Source organism: Leucoraja erinacea, chromosome 39 (genome assembly GCF_028641065.1).
Source record: "Leucoraja erinacea ecotype New England chromosome 39, Leri_hhj_1, whole genome shotgun sequence".
Classification (NCBI taxonomy): domain Eukaryota; kingdom Metazoa; phylum Chordata; class Chondrichthyes; order Rajiformes; family Rajidae; genus Leucoraja; species Leucoraja erinaceus.
In genome coordinates, this window is record NC_073415.1 from 4741876 (window position 1) to 4757623 (window position 15748).

General features: G+C 43.1%; 1 protein-coding gene across 1 annotated transcript in view; it reads right to left on the reverse strand.

Annotated features, from left to right (window-relative positions):
- LOC129714338 (coiled-coil and C2 domain-containing protein 1A-like) overlaps positions 1 to 12399 on the reverse strand; it is a 49290-nt gene extending 36891 nt beyond the window's left edge. The window contains 6 exon segments of the mRNA XM_055663883.1: positions 793 to 924; positions 3914 to 4006; positions 5812 to 5921; positions 9308 to 9344; positions 9346 to 9441; positions 11980 to 12399. Coding sequence (XP_055519858.1) covers positions 793 to 924; positions 3914 to 4006; positions 5812 to 5921; positions 9308 to 9344; positions 9346 to 9441; positions 11980 to 12039 — 528 coding nt within the window. The 5' untranslated portion in view covers positions 12040 to 12399.
- Positions 12400 to 15748: the final 3349 nt, after the last annotated feature.

Consider the following 15748-nt stretch of genomic DNA (forward strand, 5'->3'; position numbering starts at 1 on the left):
TAAATGTCGCAATAGTACCTGCCTGAACTACCGCCTTCGGCAGCTCGTTCCATACACCCACCACTCTTTGTGTAAAAAGGTTACCCCTCTTCTCCACCTCCCTATTAAATCTTCCCTCCCACAGCATAAACCTATTCCTTCCGGTTCTCGATAACCCTACAGTGGTCAAAAGACTGTGCATTTACCCGATCTATTTCTCTCATGATTTTGTACACCTCTATCAGATCACACCTCATCATCCTCCACTGCGCTCCAAGGAATAGAGTCAACCTCTGCTCAAACTCTCCCTACAGCTCAGGCCCCAGTCCTGGCAGAGTCCACGTACACATCATTGGCACCCTAGATAGACACAAAAAGCTGGAGTAACTCAGCGGGACATGCAGCACCTCTGGAGAGAGAAGGAATGGGTCATTTCCTGAGTATTCGCTCAGTTTCGGGTGGAGACCCTTCTTCAGACACCCTATGGGCACTTCTTCAGGCACCCTATATGTGGCAACTTTGCATACTTTGTCCATGGTATGCAAAACAAAAAATTACACTGTACCTTAGGTAAATGTGGCAATTAAGAATCATCATCGTCAAATCTTCTCCACACCCTTTCCAACATGACATCTTTCCTATAACATGGTGAACAAAACTGAAGGCAATACTCGAAATGTGGCATCACCAATGTCTTGTATCACTGCAACATGACTTCCCAATTTCTATACTCAATACTAATAACTAATGAAGGCCAACGTGCCAAAAGCTTTTTTGATCACCATATCTACAAAACTAGTGGATATTTTTAACCTTAAGGCCACGTTCGTATCTTCGCAGTTTGGAGCTCTCGCCAGATTGTTTCGCATTGTCTATCGCACATTTGTACATGTCAATCCTCTCCACCAGGGTGCCTTCCAGGCTGCCTACAGATGATGTACTGAGCTGCAATTAAACAGAGGCACACTCAATTAGTTCATGATCTTAAGAGTGCAATGCTATCTACAACAATTCACGCTGTGAAAGCCCTGTCCCACGGTACGAGTTCATTCCAAGAGCTCTCCCGAGCCTAAACAAAAATCAAACTTGGGGTAAGCACGGAGAATGAACGTAGCGGGTACGGCGGAGCTCGGGGACGTCTCTTAGCGGCTCGTAATGCCAATGGCAGGTACTCGGGAAGACTCGCTAACGGCAGGTAAGCACGGGAAGACTCGTGAAGATTTTTCGACATGTTGAAAAATGTCCACGAGAGCCCTGAGTACCGACGAGTGGCCATTACCGTAAATCTCCGAGTTCGAATCAGGGCAAACTCGGGAGAGGTCTTGGAATGAACTCGTACCGTGGGACAGGGCTTCAATTTAGTTTAGTTTAGAGATGCAGTGCAGAAACAGACCCTTTGACCCACTGGGTCCAAGCCGTCCAGCAATCACCATACACTAGCCCTATCCTACACATTTGGGGACAATTTATATTTTTCACCAAAGTTAGTTAACTTACAAACGTGTGTAAGAAAGAACAGCAGATGCTGGTAAAATCGAAGGGAGACTCAAAATGCTGGAGTAACTCAGCTGATGAGGCAGCATCTCTGGAGAGAAGGAATGGGTGGCGTTTCGGGTCAAGAAACTAGACGTCACCCATTCCTTCGCTCTAGAGATGCTGCCTCACCCGCTGAGTCACTCCAGCATTTTGTGTCTACCAACATACAAACGTGGATGTCTTTGGAGTGTAGGTGGAAATCGGAACACCCGGGGGAAACCCACACGGTCACAGAGGGAACGTACAAGCTCCGTCCAGACAAGTGTCCATAATCAGGATCGAACCCGGGTCCCTGGCGCTGCAAGGCAGCAACTCTACCGCTGCACCACCTTACTGCGCACGTACTAAACCAAGAAAATACTTCTGATCGCTAGAGCGTTGCCAGGACAACAGATTGATAAAAGAACACAAGAAACGGGACAGTAACTGATTCGGCTGCTTGAGCAGTAACTACACCTCTGGTGAGGCAGAACACTTCCAAAGATGTACAATCCTCAGATTTAATTATTCTTTTCTGTTTTGAATGGACAATCGCTACTTTGAGATTATACCCCCGCACTACCCCATCCTCCCATAGCACTCTGCAAGAGCTTTTCCTTGTGCATATTGATTTAATATAACATTCTGTAGACCGAGTTCTATTAAGAATTAAACTCTGGTGCGTTGTGAGAGTCCAGTCCAGAATGCTGATAAAGCAAAGATTCCAGTTGCCAAGGTCCCAAGGTCAGGAAAAAAGGCCTCAGTTAACATTTTTAGGTCTGAAGATAGATGTTAGTCCCAGAAGAACAAATCTGACTACTCAATATTAATCTAGGTAGACACCTTAGATTAAATTCTACGACCACATACAGTACAAAGATTTCTCCTCAACAGGACCAAGTGGCTTTAAAGACATTTATCTTCTTTATTAATTTCCCTTTTTATATTCAATTATTCATCCAATTTCTTCTTAATTGTGCATTCTGCTTCCCATGAATCAGCAATGCAAAATTAATGTATTTTAGCGTTTCTGTTTAAGCTACTTGTTCTGCTCCTAAACCCTCAAGTTCTGCTGATTCCCCAAATAAGAGCTACTCAAAGACAAGTCATTAAACGAGAGATCCTAAACTAGAGAAGCCCACAGGCCTCCCAGGGAACTGTGGGGAAGCCAGGGGCGAGGCCAGTCTGGGCCGAAGGAGCCTCAGCGGCAGCGGTGGCAATGGGACCCTCTGCAATGGCAGTGGGAGCCTCGGCGGCAGCTTGAGCCTCGACGTCAACAAGAACCTCACGGCAACGGAGCATCGGCGGGGGGGAGGGGACCGCCGTGAAAAACAATGGAGGGGCCCGCATGGGGAGACTGCCGTGAGGGGCGGTGGAAGAACAAAGAGGACCTGGAGTGGGGTTGGAGTTTTAGAATCCTCTGCCCAGGAAATAAGCCTGTGTTTGTTTGTTTGTTCCTGCGTTCCGGTTTAGGCGCTGTGCACACGGCAGCCAGCCAACAATCACCTGTCCTTTTTACTTTCACTTTTAATTTCAAGTTTTCCTGTACCTTGTTGTGACTGTTGGCAGACCCATTTCCCTCCGGGGATGAATAAAGTTTATCGTATCGTATATTAGTCGTCCCTTAAAACTTAAAGGGTCAGAGAGCATTGAAAAAGGCAAAACGAGAAATCGGACAAAAAGTATAGAAGTGTGAAAACAAACACCTCCAGATTCACGGACTGTTTCTTCCCAGCTGTTATCAAGCAACTGAATCATCCAACCACATCTAGTGAGCGGTCCTGAACTACTATTCACATGATTGGTGACCCTCAGACCATCTCTGATCAGACCTTGGCTTTAACTAGCACTAAACGCCATTCCAATTATCATGTATCTGCACACCGCGCGCGGATGGCTCGAATGTAATCATGCATTGTCTTCCGCTGACTGAATAGCACGCAACAAAAACGTTTCATTGAACTAAGTGACATTTATCTAAACTGAACTGAGACAGCATAGAAACAGGCTCACTCTGTCCCTGCTGACTTTCATGGCAGTAATAATGCAGAGATTAAACTTGGGGCTGGCAACACTCATTGCCAAATCAAAACACAAAGTGTTGGAGGAATGCAATGGTCGGGCAGCATCGGTGGAAGGAAAGGAACAGATGACATTTTGGGATGAGATCCTTCTTCAGACCAATTGATCTGTTCATGTCCCTCCGCAGGTGCTGCCTGACTGGCTGAGTTCCTCCAACACTTTATGTTTTAAGATTACAGCATCTAATTTACCGTGCCTTCATTGCTAAATGAACCACGCTTTAAAGGAAATTAAAAGTCTACATTCCAAATGTAACTTAAAATGGCAACTGCAAGAAATGCAAACTTAATATATTTATTTCATTTTAAAACATGAATGTAAATTAAATTTAATCTACCTGTGAAGTTCTGTCAGGCGTAGGTTTTGTTTCTGCAGGTTGGGTGACATTCATACTTGGTTCATCATCTTCAAGGACTTCATTCAATTCTGCCTGGAAAAGTAGTAACTTAAAATAGTCTTCAATTACGCAGAATTATCTAAATTCAAATGCATGACTGGAGCTCATGAAACTGCCAGCTCTTGGCTGTCTCTGCAGCAGTAATGCCCAGGACAGCAAATCTCAGCTATTTAAACAGAATCCAAGAAAGGGAACATTAAAAGAAATGGAAGATAGACCCAAAAATCTGGAGTACTAACAGCTGTGTTTTGTACTCTCTCATGTATGTGGTCTTCCTATTTCAGAAAAGATATACTTGTAGCTAGATGCAAAATCCTAGAGTAACTCAGCAGAACAGGCAGCATTTCTGGAGAAGGAATGGGTGATATTTCGGATCGAGACCCTTCTTCAGACGGATCTCAACCTGAAAAGTCTCCCATTCCTTCTCTCCACAGATGCTGCCTGTCCCATTAAGTTACTCCAGCTTTTTGTGTCTATCTTCGGTTTAAACCAGCAACTGCAGTTCCTTCCCACACATTAAAAGAAAGGCTGTGAAAAGCATAATGATAGACAGGATGCATACTAACAGCATGGTGTAACAAAGGCAGAGTGAGGAGCAGCAAAGATTCAACGATGGATTTGACATGTCTACGCAGTAGGTAGCAGCTGTCATGCCTCCCTATTGTACTCAAATGCCACTTCAGAATGTAGCGCTAATTGGGATTATTTAAATCCATTCTCCCTAAACATTTGTGCTGCAAAAAAACCCAATATTCTTCAATACAAAGATATATAACATGCGGCAAACAGTTATAGTAAAAGGTAGATACAAAATTCCGGAATTGGTATTTTTTATACTGATATAAACCAGCATCTGCAGCACCTTTCTGCATAGTACAAGGAGGGTTGGCAGCATTGTACATGAATATTTTAACACCTGTAGTCAAAGAAACACTTAGATTCAAACTGATAAATTATTAATCAGACACCTAGTTTTCTAAATCACCGAGGTATTTCTGTAATTAGCCCAACTAACAGGGATATAAAAGGCTCTTAAGTTTCGATCGGAGAATGTTGAGCAAGACAATGGTAGTCACACCAGCACGACCGCAGGCTTTTTCTGCACGTACACATGAATCAGATATAAGATGTGCCTTATTTAAACGCAGATGCAGGATGCCTTTGCAGGTTTTAGAACTGAACATTATAGCACAGGAACAGGTCCGTAAGCCCACAATGTGCGCGCCGAATCAATAACAATCCTGTCGGAAATCAAGTATAACTAGCTCAATAGCTTATTTGGTTTCAAAAGGAAAAAAAGATTCCCAGACTGAATATTTAACGATCCAAGTATTATTGCAGGTAACATTGCCGCTATTCTGCTGAGACCTGAAGTTTCAATCATAGATCTGTCCTTTATTTTAATTTAGACTTTACTTTACAGATACAGTGCGAAAATAGGTCCTTCAGCCCACCAAGTCCGCGTCGACCATCAATCACCCCTCACACTAGCACTGTTGTACATACGAGGGATAAATTACAATTTTTATCAAAGCCAATTAATCTACAAACCCGTACGTCTTTGGAATGCGAGTGGAAACTGAAGAACCCGGAGAAAACCGACACGGTCACGGGGAGAACGTGGAAAATCCGTACAGACAGCACCCGTAGCCAGAATCGAACCTGGGTCTCTGGCGTTATTAAGCAGCAACTCTACTGTTGCGCCAATGTACTGTCCTTTTTTTTTTTTTTTTTTTTTTTTTTATAAATGGTGTAGGGCCAAAGAAAACAATAAAAACCAGAACTGGGCTTCAGATCAGGCAAAACAAATCAAATATATAATGAGAAAATATCTTTACCATCAAGTCTGCGTCATCATCGTCCACATCATCATCATCAATGTCTTCTTCATCGAGATCCTTCATGCACAGAGCAGCCATTCTCTCAATCGCTTCCATTGGGAGTGGAGCTACAAAAGCAAGAGACCATCTAAATAAACACAGGCCCAGTCTATCTAGTCTCTCCTCACACGATAGACCCTCTAATCCAGGAATCAATCTAACAATTGTTCACTCTGCACCTTTCTTTCCTAAATATGTCTTTCAAATGATAATAAGGCCAGAATATTCCAGACACATTCAGCAAGAATGTTGCTGTACATTTATACTCTTGTACTTAATTGCTCTTACAGATGTTCACATACTCTGTTTTCTCTATGATGTGTTGCACCTGCATGTTAATTTGCAGTAAAAATTAACCTGTTTTACGTTGCTGCTTCATTCAGTGAACAAACATTTTGTGCAGCGTGCAGATTTCAAATTAATATCGCCGGCACGTCACAAGCACAAGAAACAGGAACAGAGGACGAGAGGCAAATGATAGACACAAAATGCTGGAGTAACTCAGCGGGACAGGCAGCATCTCTGGATAGATGGAAGTGATAATGTTCCGGATCGAGACCCTTCTTCAGACTGGGTCTCTTCAGAAAAGAAGCAGAGTCTGTTTGAAGAAGGGTCCCAACCTGAAACATCACCTATCCATTTTCTCCAGAGATGCTGTCTGACCCACTGAGTCACTCCAGCATTTTGTGTCTATCTTAAACAGAAGCAGAGGATGGCCATTCTGCCCCCTGCCCCTACTTCAGCACTTAATTATAACACGGCTGATCTTTTAACTCTGTCACTTTCAGGCACTAACCACATATTCCCAAATATCAAAAAATAAAATCAGTCAATTATTTTCCACTGTGTATTCTCATTGAACAGATGTTCACGATTCTGGGTGGAAAACTACAAAGGCTCACTGCTCCCTCGGGAAATACAACTCTCCACAGCCCTGAATGGATGAGTACTTATTTTCACATTGTGACCACTGGTTTAAAGAAATCGCATCAGGGCAAATGTTAACTTTGCACCTACTGTATCAAAAAGGTTATGTTCCATATGATCACTTCTTAGTTTGCTAAATTCTAATTAAGCACAGACCCAGCTCATCTAGTCTCTCCACACGAGAGAAACCCTCTGACCCAGCAATTAATTTGACAATTGTTCATTGCACACTCTATTCGTTCTTGGATAGTAACCCCAGAGCTGTACACAATATTCGAGGCACACTCAGTATGATTTAGTGTGTTGTTGTAAGATTAATCTATTATTTTTTCTCAAATGCTCTTACACCAAATAATAACATGTGCTGTGCTTTCTAATTCATTGTCATAAGTGCATATTAATTTACAGTAATACACATACAAAGACACCAAAGTCTCATTAACACTAACACATTTCAGTCTCTTAACAGATTACTGCATTGTTTCTAACAAAAAGGACAGCTTCGTGTTTTGCTTCATTAGACATGTCCTTGCTTTCTCGCACTTAACCCATCTATAACCCAGAGGTTTCTGCACTCTCTTCATAATGCACACTGCTCCCCAACTTTTTATCATCTACAAACCTGCTTATATTTTTTACAAGGAAGATAGACAAAAAGCTGAAATAACTCAGTGGGTCAGGCAGCATCTCTGGAAAAAAGGAATCGGTGACATTTCAGGTCGAAACTCTTCTTCAGACTGACAGTTAGGGAAAAGGGAAATGAGAGATATACATGTTTAAGAACTGCAGACGCTGGAAAAATCGAAGGTAGACAAAAATGCTGGAGAAACTCAGCAGGTGAGGCAGCACCTATGGAGCTATATATAAATATGGAACTGAGAGATATAGATGGTGATATAGAGATATAGAACAAATGAATGAAAGATATGCAAAGCAATGACAATGTTTACACGATTCCCTCATCCAAATCACTGACAGATTGTGAACAGTTGGGGCCCCAGCATCTTCTCATGGTACCCCACTAATCCCAGCCTCCTAACCCAAAGGTGACCTATATATGCCGACTTTTCATCAACCCATTCAAAGTACGATAGTATCTTGCTCTAGAGATGCTGATTTCACTCTAAATCTGTTCAATAACCGTGTGTGCCATCTCATCAACAAGCTTCTGGAAGTACAAGCAAACCACAACCATCGATCCTCCCCCTTTATCTATTCTGCCAGGTACAAATTCAGAACATTCCAACATATTTGTCAAACATGATTGCCTAAATCCATGTTAACTCTGTCTGAAACCTTAGTCTGAAGAAGGGTCGACCCAAAACATCACCCATTCCTTCTCTCCAGAGATGCTGCCTGTCCCGTTGAGTTACTCCAGCTTTTTGTGTCATCTTCCATATAAATGCAAACTGTTTTGTAAAGTAATACAGTACTGATCGCAGTTAAATGAAATCGAAAAAAAGAGGTGGCAATTAGTGTTTAAGAAGGAACTGCAGATGCTGGAAAATCGAAGGTACACAAAAATGCTGGAGAAACTCAGCGGGTGCAGCAGCATCTATGGAGCGAAGGAAATATGCAACATTTCGGGCCAAAACCCTTCTAATTAGAGTTTTGTCTAAAAGATCTGACAGGGAAAAATATACCTGGTGTATTGCAAGCCTGATCCAAAAGTGCCAGATACCCGACACAAGTAGGAGGAATTGTTTACTCCTTGCCCTTAATCCCCTCAGCCCTCACTCAGAAAAGATGCAAAATAAAAATAATCTGAAGAATGTCTGAAGGGTCTCGACCCGAAACGCCACCCATTCCTTCACTCCATAGATGCTGCCTCACCTGCCGAGTTTCTCCAGCATTTTTGTCTACCTTGAAAATGACGTAATGCTATTCCTTGCAATGAAGGCCAGAAGCTATGTTTACGTAATGGATTTCATATTAAACAGAAGATCCGTTTAATCTTCTTCTGCGGATAAAGAAAGATTTTGAAGCCACCTTTCGTGTCTTATGTAAAAATCTCTAAATTACTGATATATTTTTTAAATCTGGTCAGCTTATGAGCCAAATAATTTGTTCACAGGTTACTTCCAAAAACAAATCTGATGTTTTATTTCTGAATTTTTAAATATTGGCTATGTTAACTGGGGGATAAACATTGTTTCGTACCAGTAAGAACTACAGTGCTCCTCTTTGTATTAAATCCATAGGATCTTTTCTAGGCACCTGACAGCTTCGGACAAATAGAATTACTGGCAGCGCAGCTGAATCACGCTGGGGTCTCAGCATGGAACTGTGTATTAATATTTCTATTGTGGGTCTTAGTGTAATAATTATACGCATTTCTAATTAGGTCAAGGCCTGTTGAATAGGATTGAAAGTTATTCAAATGAAAGTAATGGGGGGTTGCAGCAATACACAGCTTAGAGATGTTTTAAACAACTGGCCGAGATAACATCCAATAAGAAACTTGCTCTAACCCTTTATGCTAATTATATTTATGAGGACGGGAAAAGTGGTAAATCTCGTATCATACCTTTTCCTTTTGTGTTTCCTCTACCAGCTGGCTTCTGTCTGTCCAGTAATCATTGCCAGTTCTGCTTCTAAGTCAGCTTCATTTTCATTCACATCCATCATACCGTCTGGCTCGTAGTCGACCAGCAAGCCAAGCTGTGAAAAAACACACTTATTATAAACGTGATGTCCTGTAAACACAGAGGTACAGCATTTCCAAATGAAACTGCGTGAAAATCACTCTTATAACTGGGCTTACTTTCTGTCTCAGTTTGCATTGTTCAGGATCTCACTGGAGACAAACCCATGAACACAAAAAAAGACACAAAATGCTGGACTAACTCAGCAGTCACCTGTTCTTGTTCCCCAGAGATGCTGCCTGACCTGCTGAGCTACTCCAGCACTTTGTGTCTATCTCTGGTATAAACCAGCATCTGCAATTCCTTGCTTCTACATTGTCATTAACACGTAGCATTAGGCATTATCTTTACTTGATGACAAATGTGGAAAACCCTTTCACTCACAAAATAAAAACTGCAAATTTAGGAAACACATCAGACAACTCCAACAGTAATAACTATCATTGTTCAAAATATAGTGCAGTTATGAACCAGATTAAATGTACATAGTTACAAATATATATGGGGCAGCACAGTGATAGAGTTACTGCCTTACTAATACAGATAAACTCTCTTGAATCTTGAATGTAAATTGTTCATAGTATGTGTCAGATAGTGTGAGTGTGCAGGGATCGCTGGTTGGCGTGGACTCGGTGGGCCAAAGGGCTTGTTTCCATGCTGTATCTCTAAACTAAACATAAATCAATGCCACAATTACTTCACATCCATGTGCAGTCATTTTCAATTGCTTTCCACTGGTGCAATACATCACGCTCTTTGCCACTCAGTCACTGTCAGCATTGCATGGCTAGGTTCAGCGTTCAGCTGTGCTGGTTAATGTTTTTCTTATTTTTGTGAGTGAAAGGCCTTTCAACATTTTCACTCGTGGAGCTATACTGCTTAAATAAACGCTAACTAGTTGTACACAATGTTTCTTATTACAATCCATTTCTACTGCCAACATAATTCAATTGGCTATGACTAGAAATGTTCACACAACAGCATTATTGTTATATTCATGCCCTTGTATAAACACTGGAAATAAACTGACATCAGCTGGAACATGCAGGAAATGATTGGTGCTAAATAGTTTTGGTATAAACCATAGGAAAAGTGACATCTTAAAACAAACATTTTTCTAGTCGAATTTTACCTAATAATGTCTGCATCAAAATAAATCTCCTGCAAATTGACACTACTAAAGCACACAATCTTCTTGTCATGGTTTCAGAAATTGCTTGGCATAGCATATTGATCAGTTGTCTAAAGCTACACTGTTAACAAGTTGCCTAATTCTTCCCACGTCATGGATCAAATCTTTTGAGTTTGTAGAATGTTCACATTTGTTCCACTTTTCTGGTTTAGTATTACAAACTGTTACAATCAAATATGTGCATAAGTTATAAAAGCAGAATTAGGCCATTTGGCCCATCAGGTCTACTCCGCCATTCAATCATGTGGAGGGTTGGACAGACAATGGTTCGGGGCTCGACCCTACTTCAGACTGATGGCAGGTGGAAGTTAGTCATAAAGTTGATTAAATCAACAAGTTCTTCATAGGTGCTGGAAGCATCCCCAGTCAGTCATCGATGTAGATCGGTCCAAAAAAGAAAAGACACACAAAATGCTGGAGTAACTCAGCAGAACAGGAAGAATCTCTGGAGAGAAGGAATGGGTGACAATTCGGGTCAAGACCCTTCGTCAGACTGAGAGTCAGGTGAGAGGGAAACTAGAGATATGGAAGAATTAGGTGCAAAAATGACAGATCAAAGCAGACAATGTTCAAGAAAATGTAGAATGGTTCATTGTTGGCTATGGGGAAGTTTGAAAAACAGTCCCGCCCTGAAAAATCACATGTTCATTTCCCTCCCCCTCCATAGATACTGCCTGACCTGCTGAGTTCACCAGCACTTTGTGTTTTGCACAAGATTCCAACATCTAACATAGTCACTTGTGGCTCCTCCTGATACATCAGCCATGATTGATAAACATTTGTTTCCCCTATCAGATATATAAAAGTATTCAAACTAATTCTAATGTAAAGTGTATACATGTAGGGCAGATCAGACTTCCGAGGTTAATTAACTCTTAAATAAACTCTTCTCCTACCACTCTGTGGCAGTGTTGTCATAACACTAAGAGGGTGGATTTCAATTATCCAATACTGCAATATTTTAGATGTTGTTCTTTTTTAGTGTAGCCTTAAACTGTGGCTATTATTATTAAAATTATATATATAGATTATTAATCCCCTTTTCAGGGAAATTCAGATTCAAATTCAATTAGTAATTCTCAGACCTCAATAATGAAGTAACTGCTTGTGTTTTATGAGTTAACATGGGAAACTCATTTGATTGTGAAACTTTAAATCTGCCCGGAGGTAGCACCGGACTCTCGTCTGACCCCTGGTACCTGACCTGACCTGACCGCCCCCTCTCAGCCCCTCGCCTGGACTTCCCGCTTGCTCCAGCCCTTCACCTACACACCCCCCCTCTCCCCCTCCCTCCCCTCACCTGACACCCCCCCGCGGCTTTGACCAGAGATCCCCCATTCGCAGCCGCCGCCCCGGCCTCACCTGTCTGGCCTTGGCCACTCCTTGGCCCTTGGGCTCCGGAGCTCTCTTGCGCCTGTTCATCGCCCGCAGCCCGGCTCTCACAGCCTCATATCCGAGGGGAGAACTACACGTCCGAAAGCTTCGATCCCCACCCCACCTCACCCCAACTAGGCGGGGCCGCCGAGAGGGGAACACATCTCGATGAGAATGGGGATATTCCGAGTGCTCAGGCCGGAGTGTGAGGGGAGATCACGTCTGCCACAGCGCCAACTCTCCGCGCTTCCGCCTTCACCTCGCCCCCTCTTTGCTCTTTGCTCGCGCCACCGCCGGCGGACAACAAGCGCAAACTGACGGCTCTGCCCACACAGCCGCAAACAAACGCCCAAACAGCCGTAAACAAATGCCCACACTGTCGTGAACGAACCCGGAGCCGCGCTGGACGCAGGTTTTCGTGTTCGTTCCTTCGGTGCTAGAGGAAAATGGCGGCTGCTCTGCCTGCCGGGAGTTGTAGTTCACCTTGACGTCGTTTGCAATAGGGGCAACCCTGCGCTGTGCCTGCCGGGAGTTGTAGTTCACCTTGACGTCATTTGCAATAGGGGCAACCCTGCGCTGTGCCTGCCGGGAGTTGTAGTTCAACGTGACGTCGTTTGCAATAGGGGCAACCCTGCGCTGTGCCTGCCGGGAGTTGTAGTTCACCCTGACGTCGTTTGCAATAGGGGCAACTGCGCTGTGCCTGCCGGGAGTTGTAGTTCGACGTGCCTGGCGTTGTAGTTCACCCGGTCACTAAGCGACGGAGCAACACGCGCTGTGCCTGCCGGGAGATGTAGTTCGCTGTCCATCGTTACAGTCAGAGTGGACCACAATGGAACTACACTACCCAAGGTGCCGCGCAGGCGCATATTGCACTGGCGAATCGGGCGGGAAGGAGCTGTGAGCTTCGTGTGGGAACGCGGAGTTTATTAACACGAAAAATATCCAGGTAGTTAGATCATTTGAGTATATATTTATATCGGAAACTTGCGAAAAGAGCGTGTTAATGAGAAGGATTAAATGATTTTGTTCTTCCCCCGCACAATTAAAGCATGGAATAATCTCCACCCTACTATAGTTACCCAACCAGATGCAACTAAATTTAAAGTAGCTCTTTCTTCCCAATAACCCTTTCTGGCTTAAGCCCTCTCTTCACCACCTCCAGTTTAAATTCCATTTGGAACATTTTGGAGGACCAAGAAATCAAGAAGAACCAAGAAGAACATTGGCCTTTGTCAGTCAGGGCAGGGTATTGACTATAGAGGTTAGGATGTTATGCTACAGTTGTACAAGACATTGGTGAGGCGTTATTCAGAGTATTGTGGTCAGGTTTGGTCATTCTGCTCCAGGAAGAGTGGTGCTTAGCTGGAAAGGGTACAGCGATGTTTCATTAATGGCCAAGTTGCCAGAACTCGAAGGCCAGAGTTACAGGGAGAGGTTGGGCAGGCTTGGACTGGAGCGCAGGCCGATCCTTCATTACATGTCCTTGCCTTCCATAGTACAGGTAACTTGTTTCGCATATAAATATATTAATTTTTTGTGCTCGCTGGTCTCATCGTAAAACTACAATGAAAAAGCACCAGGGGAGGCAGCGATCACATCTGCCTCAGGTTCTTATGGAAATGTATAAGATCATGAGAGGAATAGACTGCGTAAATGCACAGTATTTTTCCCACGGGAGGGCAACCAAGGAAGGGTTTCGGGATATGAACCAAATTCAGGCAAATAGGTTTAGCTTAGATGGGCATCCTGGTTGGCACGGACAGGTTGGGTCAAAAAGTCTGTTTCTATGCCATATGACTATCTATAAAGCTGTATGATGAGTTTTTTGGGCTGAATTTGGCCTTACGGGTGAGACAGGTGGCCCTGAGCTCGGAAAGCTGCATGCTTAAATGCTGCCTAGGGTGGGGTACTACTCCAACATTCTCAAACCAGTTTTTAAAGCATTTTCCCTCCCATAATGCCAAATTGAAATCTCCAAAGCAAGGTTCCTCCAAAATTATCGAGTCACATGAAACTGCAAATGCTGGAATCTTGAGCAAAACACAGAGTGCTGGATAAACTCAGCAGGGCGGGCGCCTGTCAGTTGCCCTTCTCCTCCCTCCCTCACACACCAACCACTGACCATGTGATTATTGATCAGCAGACAACACATGAAATGAATGATAATCAGTTTAGCTGTCAAATGCTTATAAATTAAGTAAGGTATCAGTTGAAATTATGAATAGATGTTTAATTCAGTGAGAATAGCAGATAATGCTATGTATATTGGACTTTTGCAAAGGGTCTCCCACGTGCTATAACCTTATTGCCTGGCCTGGCATATCAGTGTAATAAAATATAATAAAAAGGGACTGCAGATGCTGGTTTATACTAAAGATGGACGCAAAATGCTGGAGTATCTCAGCGGGTCAGGCAGCATTTCTGAAGAAAATGGACAGGTGACATTTTGAGTTGGGAGCCTGCTTCAGTGATTATGGGGAGGAGGGAAGAGGGGGGGGGATGAGGGTAACTGGAAGCAAGTAAAGACCAGGACATATAAGAGCTGGCAACAGATTACCTCGGGCAGGGTGTTTCCCTAATAGGCCGAATGTTGGCTAGGGACGATATGATCCCAAGAGGAATACAAGTTGCGAACTTTGTAACTGGTTAGCCGACTTATAGTGGAGGGAGGAGGAGGAGGAGTGCAATGAGCGGAGGATAAAATCAAAGGAATGGGGTAGGTCAGTGTATGTAGAAGTTACCTAACATTAGACAATTCAACATTCATACTGCTGTGTTGTAAGCTACCCAAGCAAAATATGAAGTCTTCCAATTTGCGTGTGGCCTCACTCTGTCAGCGGAGGAGGCCAAACTCAGAAAGGCCAGTATGGGAATCGGAAGGGGAGTTAAAATGGTTAGAAACCAGGAGATCCAATTGGCCTTGGCGGACTGAACGCAAATGTTCAGCAAAATGTCGCCGAGTCAACGCTTGGTCTTGCCATCAGTTTAATGTTGAGCCAGCCACTGTTCTGAAGGTGGGAGTAGAAGTTTACTGCCTTCTTGAACCCTTCAGTTCTATAACATGTATTAAACACAAGTTTACTGTAAATCTGTGAGATGGTACTGTTTGAACAGTTCACATGGATACCCTCATGGATTGGTGATATGGTGCTATGGCAATAAGCTCCCGAAGAAATGCCACAAGATAGACTGCAGGCGCTGGAATATGGAACATTTTAGAGTAAATTGCCCAAACCACTTACCCAGAGTAGGGGAATCAAGAACCAGAGGACATAGATTTAAGGTGAGAGGGGAGCAATTTAATAGGAAGCTTCACAGAGAGTGGTGGATATATGGAACAAGCTGCTAGAGGAGGTAGTTGAGGCAGGTACAATAACAATATTTAAAAGACATTGCAGATAGACAAGTGTGGATGGCATCTTGGTCGGAGAGTGCAATTTGGATCAAAGGACCAGTTTTCGTACTGTATGACTCTTAAAAAAAAAATCTTTAATCCGAAGAAGGGTCCCGACCTAAAATGTCACCCATCCTTTTTCTCCAGAAATGCTGGCTGACCGGCTGAGTTACTCCAACACTTGTGTCTATCTTTGACCAGAACCAGCATCTGCAGTTCCTTTCTATGCTCATCTGATGCTTGTAAACAAAATGTTACTGAGATACTTCAGGAATTTGTTTCAAACTTTGTTGCTGAGAATGCCACAGATTAATTTGATTAAGACCCTCATTACAAACAGTGTAATTAAAGCAGTGTTTGTTG